Source organism: Bombina bombina, chromosome 7 (assembly GCF_027579735.1).
Source record: "Bombina bombina isolate aBomBom1 chromosome 7, aBomBom1.pri, whole genome shotgun sequence".
Lineage (NCBI taxonomy): Eukaryota > Metazoa > Chordata > Amphibia > Anura > Bombinatoridae > Bombina > Bombina bombina.
The window spans coordinates 70,896,409-70,899,763 of NC_069505.1; the positions used below are offsets into that span (position 1 = coordinate 70,896,409).

At 32.8% G+C, this 3,355-nt stretch overlaps 1 protein-coding gene across 1 annotated transcript; it reads left to right on the forward strand.

Annotated features, from left to right (window-relative positions):
* The first annotated feature begins 2,051 nt into the window (after positions 1-2,051).
* Positions 2,052-3,355, forward strand: LOC128636227 (uncharacterized). Its single transcript, XM_053689268.1, has 3 exons — positions 2,052-2,262; positions 2,355-2,402; positions 2,877-3,355. Exons 1-3 carry the CDS (start codon positions 2,130-2,132, stop codon positions 3,353-3,355), a joined length of 660 nt encoding a protein of 219 aa, XP_053545243.1. The 5' UTR covers positions 2,052-2,129.

Consider the following 3,355-nt stretch of genomic DNA (forward strand, 5'->3'; position numbering starts at 1 on the left):
CACCAAACTGTCGAGAATGTTTCCTAATGTATCTCCCGATTGCTGGAGATCGTGCGGAAGGGTAGGCTCCAATTCCCATATATGGTGGTCATGTCCTAAAATAAAGGACCTATGGAAAGATGTCGAGACACTCTTGCATTCTATGAATCTGACTATACAGCTAACGCCAAGGGTGGCACTCTTCCACATCATGGAAAATACTCTCCCCAAATGTAGCAAACAACTGGTGATCTATGTGATGGCGGCCACCAAACTTTGCATTGCTAGAGCCTGGAAACAGGTTACCTCACCCACGATTTCGGAAGTCTGTGAGGTAATACAATACTTAGCCAACATGGAAAAATTTGCATATAGCTCGTTAGAGCGAATGGAAGTTTACTGGGCAATCTGGGGTGACTGGATTCAGATCCAGTAGACCCATACGGACTCCCGTACTGCTCTTCCTCTCCCTAGGCAGTTGGGACTGGAGATACCGCGCACAAGTAGTTTTACCTCCCTTTTTTTTTTTTTTTTTTTTTTCTCCCCCACTCACTCTCTTCATGTCTCTATCTCTACTACCGCGTTCTTTACCCTAACCCCTTCCCCTTTCCTCACCTCTTCTTACCTGAACTTCCCCTCCCCCTCCCATGTGATGACTCCCTCCCTACTAACCCTATAACCTACCCCTTACTCCCAATGCCACTGAATGACCATGTCAAAATACAGACCGACAAAGTAATTGAGAAACGTGGTTACAACTGTCACTTCAACCCTATCACTACGACTCTGGAGTTATACTCCGCTATCCGTGACTTCTAGATACATAGTAGACTCCCCGCATTGACCGAATAAGAAGCACAAATATTGTTTACAATATATATGGATGTATATAACTCTGCAATACGCCTAATTGTTATATGTTAATGCTATGTAATTGTTTTGATGTACTTGTGGAAAGTAATTTCTTTCTTTGGTTATTTAACTGTATGTACCTTTTGTTCTTAATAAAGAAAAAATTTAAAACTCAAAAAAAAAAAAAAAAAAAAAAACATTAAAGCAGTTAAAGGGACACTCAAGTCAAAATAAACTTTCATGATTCAGATAGAAAAAAAAAAAAAAAAAAAAAAAAAAAAAAAAAAGAATCACAAAGTCAAAATATGCCAAAGAAAAAAAAGCAGCTAGGGCTACCGGCGGTGGCCCAGCAATGGATTCCGATCTTCTCAACTATGAACGACGTGTATTGTCTCGATTGGGGAACGAAATAGTAGATGGTCTTGATGTGCCTTGTGATTCCGATGATTTTCCAGGTTTGTATACAAATTACATGTTCAAACAGCGTATCTATAGACGCACAACAGTGATATGTGATACTGAATTATTGACCTTGTTAGTTTATAATTTCTTACTTATTTTAAAGTAAGATTAGGATAAATTACATTTACTTATATTCATGTGCACTTCAAATCATGGAGTATGGATTCACAAGTATACATCTTTCATACGTTGCAGGCTTTTTTAAGTTCCAAAAAGGCCATAAATATTATGATGAAAATAAATAGACACTCAACCCTAAAAATTTATTTTCTGATTCATATACTATGTAATTGTAAACAAGTATAATTTACAAACATTATACATTTTTCTTCATTCTCTTGCTATCTTGATTTTAAAATGAAGGTCTCTAAGCTAAGCCGACAGACCTTTTTTTTTTCAGACCATGGACAGCAATTGTTAATTGTTTCTGTCCAATCAGCAAATACAATTTTACTTTTTCAACAAAAATGGTCCTGTTTCTAAAATTACAATTTTCCTTTTCGAATCAATATACCAAGATAATTGTCTATAACTTTTGACACTCATGAGCTAACAACCTATATTGTTAAAAAACAGAAAATAAGGCCTTATAAATTAGTCTATGAACCTCCTAGGTTTATCTTTAAAATAAGAATCACAAGAGAATTAATAAAAAATTTAACAAAAAATAAGTTTTCAGAAATTATATTCTCAATCTGAAACATGAAATATTATTTTTGAGTAAAATGTCCCTCTAACACATATATGTATTCTTTTTAACTATTATAGCACAACCTTCTAGCCAGTCTTCTCTACAAGCTACAGAGTCAATTGAGGAATTAGCTTCTACAAGCCAAATGAGGCCTACAGAAAATGTTTGTCAAAGAACCCTTTCGTCATCTTCGATAACAACACATAGTTTAGGATCAGCGGATACATTGCCTGATATTCCCTGCAGTACACCCGTTGACAATGCCAGAAATTCGAGAGGTATTTTTTTTTTTAAATTGTATTGTTGTATTTTTTTTCTTGTTAACAAATTAAAAGAACCCTAAAAAATAAATGTTATTTTTTATTTTCAGAAGTCATGAATATCTTCAATCAAATTATATCCGGAGGTATAGAAGAAGGTAATTATATAGCTTTATGTACATTTATTCTATTGTTGGCAAAATTTAAAGATATTTTTGTCCTTATTTAACTTTAATGTAGTATCATGTTTTGTAATGTGAAAAAAGATATGTTCCATGGTAAATCAATCTGCATATCAAATATCTTATTTTCAGTAATTGATTTTCCTGAAATGGCAGAGAACATTCACAATCGTTATTGATGTACTAATTTTCTTTTTGAAAAAATGATAATCAAATACAAATCTTACATTTTTAGAAATTGATTTGAAAATCAAAATTATTTTTTTTTTCCAAATAAAATTGAGTAAGATCTGTATTGGCTATCTTTTAATAAAAATGAATATATATATATATATTTTTAATTTTAAATATTTTAGAATGTTTTTATTGTCAAATTTATATGTAAAACATAAATTACATACATATATTCGATGTTTTATCTATATATTTATTTTCTATATTTATTTGTAGGTAACGAAGAAGAAAACACACAAGATGATATTAGTAGTGGGGAAATAATACTAAGGACTGTAGACCCTTTAGAAGAAGATTCACAAATGACTATAATTGAAGAGTCCTTGTCAGGGACAAATACATCTGCCCAATCAAGGTCCCATCAACAACCAGAGTCTACAATGTCTACACCAATACCTGAAATTGAAAATGCTGCTAATATAGCTAATAATCCAATTGAAGCTGCCCCTGAGACAGACGCATTACAGGAGATGGTGGGAATAGCACGCAATTTTAGGGATGAACAAAACAAAGTAATTGAGATGTTTGGAAATTTTTTAAAGGATAGGATAAGAATAGAGGAGCAAAAAATAGAAATTGAAAGGGAAAGAAATGAGATATTTAGAGCTGGTTTTGAAAATTTAAGTAAATGCGTAGAATCAATATCAAACTTATTCTCCGCATCATCATCACCAAACCCACAATTTCAAGAATAG

Coding starts and splice junctions, on each gene's coding strand:
- LOC128636227 (XM_053689268.1), top strand. CDS start 2,130: ATGAGGCCTACAGAAAATGTTTGTCAAAGAACCCTTTCGTCATCTTCG. Junction 2,263..2,354: donor CAATGCCAGAAATTCGAGAG/GTATTTTTTTTT, acceptor TTTTATTTTCAG/AAGTCATGAATATCTTCAAT. Junction 2,403..2,876: donor ATCCGGAGGTATAGAAGAAG/GTAATTATATAG, acceptor ATTTATTTGTAG/GTAACGAAGAAGAAAACACA.